This window comes from Notothenia coriiceps, unplaced genomic scaffold (genome assembly GCF_000735185.1).
Source record: "Notothenia coriiceps isolate Sejong01 unplaced genomic scaffold, NC01 NC01_scaffold00030141, whole genome shotgun sequence".
In the NCBI taxonomy this organism is placed as follows: domain Eukaryota; kingdom Metazoa; phylum Chordata; class Actinopteri; order Perciformes; family Nototheniidae; genus Notothenia; species Notothenia coriiceps.
Window position 1 is genome coordinate 1 of NW_011362842.1, and position 1,977 is coordinate 1,977.

General features: G+C 46.4%; 1 protein-coding gene across 1 annotated transcript; it reads left to right on the forward strand.

Moving 5' to 3' along the window:
• Nucleotides 1-4: 4 nt before the first annotated feature.
• LOC104959254 (asparagine synthetase [glutamine-hydrolyzing]-like) lies at nucleotides 5-1,679 on the forward strand (the record flags this gene model as incomplete). The annotated part of the gene is made up of 4 exons (XM_010787121.1): nucleotides 5-149; nucleotides 835-1,020; nucleotides 1,167-1,268; nucleotides 1,421-1,679. Coding segments are annotated over 4 exons (606 nt in total), but the record flags the coding sequence as incomplete, so codon positions are not given.
• Between the last annotated feature and the right edge of the window lie 298 nt (nucleotides 1,680-1,977).

Here is a 1,977-nt window from a genome sequence, read left to right on the forward strand (position 1 = left end):
GGCGGCGCTGCTGGACGGGGTGTTCGCCTTCATCCTGCTGGACACCGAGAAGAAGAAGGTGTTCGTGGGGAGAGACACGTACGGAGTGAGGCCGCTCTTCAAACTGAGCACAGACGACGGGTTCCTGGCTCTCTGCTCAGAGGCCAAAGGTACCGTAGATCTGGGGCCTTTATTTGTATTTATTGATGTAACGGGGTCAGTGTGTCATTAATACACATGTCTGTAAATGTGCCAAGAGGCTGCTTTTCATCTGTAGTCCCCGGACAGACTCTGTAAGTCACCCTAAAAACACATTTTATTTAAAATAACAAGTGAATACAATCAGTAAAAACATTGCAACATAAAGGCTTACAGTACTGGGAATGCTAATAAAGATAAATCATACGTGTGACATAGCAAGGAGACAGCAACCGGTTAAAGACACTCAGAGGGTTTTACATTGCAGTAGATCATGACAGAGCTAAATGAGATTTAAATAAACTGAATGTGTTTTTGTTTTCTGATTATTGCTGGGATTGAGCTCCTGCATCGGGTAACAGGGGGCGCTGCGCCCTCAAACCAAAATGCAGATTTTCCCCGTAAAATGTTAAAGTGATCAGAAAACAACATTTCTGTTCCTCAGAAACTATGATTCCTCCAGAGATATGAGTATCAAACAGACAGCTTTGTTTTTACGGAGCTCCGACGTCACGTTGTTGTTTACGTCACGTTGTTGTTTACGTGAGATCTTGTTGACGGGCGTCATGTTCTCCTGAGAATTGATATCTTATAAAAAAGATCACAGCACTCGTACTACATCTTTCTGATAACTCTCTGTTGTTCTTTTGCTCCCAGGCCTCACAGAGATCACTCATGCCATGCCGTCTCCTGCCAGCATCGAACCGGTCCTCCCGGGACACTTCGAGGAGTTCGACCTGAAGCAGAACGGGAAGGTTAGCTCCGTTCAGATGGAGGAGTTTCACTGCTGCACCGACGGGCCCGAGCACGCTGTCTGCGACTCGCTGGAGGCGCTGCCATCAGGTGGGGAAAACAGATTTAAATCACATGAACAGCTGAAGCGCCCCAGGCCCCCCAGCAGAGCCATTTATTTATATTATCTAGCGTTGGTTCGATTTAGGAAGCACTTTGAATGAATTATTTAGTATAAAACTGATGTTTCTCCGCAGGTTTTGACGAGGAAACGGTGAAGAGCAACATCAGGACTCTCTTTGAGAACGCAGTGAGGAAACGCCTCATGGCTCAGAGGAGGATCGGCTGTCTGCTGTCAGGTGAAATCATACCCTTAGATTTCTTAAAACAGAAACAGTAGGCATATTTACCTGGGTGACGCGCCCTAATGCTGTCTGGAGGCTAACTGCCGTTGGTGGAGGAGCTATGCAATCAGCTCTGTGTTGATTGACAGCTCTGTGTTGATTGACAGGTGGGCTGGACTCCAGTCTGGTTGCAGCCACTCTGATGAAGCTGGCTAAAGAGGAGAACCTGCAGTATAAAATCCAGACTTTCTCCATCGGATCAGAGGACAGTCCGGACATCCTCGCTGCTCGAAAGGTCAGGAGCACACAGACAGGCTTTAGAAAGGTTCACATAAGTTAAAGTGGACATATTATTCTATATTGGAAACATATATTGTAGGGCCATACCTATACAAAACATGTCTGTGAAGTTTTTTGCTTAAAATACCAAACAGGTCACCCAGAGCCTCATACTGCTCATACCCCTCTTTTGCAGCCCTGTTCCAAACAGGCTGATTCTGCTTTAAATTGAACGTCTGTTGCTAGCCACGCCCATTTGTAGCTGCTGCTAGCCATGCCCCTTTGTAGTGTCACGCATCTTTCCCCTGCTAAGAGAGCTTTCTACCGGGAGAAGCTCGGCTAAACGCTGCGGTGATTAAATGCCATATTATGTTCCCAACCACCAAGCATTATTTCTGAAACAGTATGGAGCTCAAACCTTTCTCTCCCGCAGGGTTTACCAATA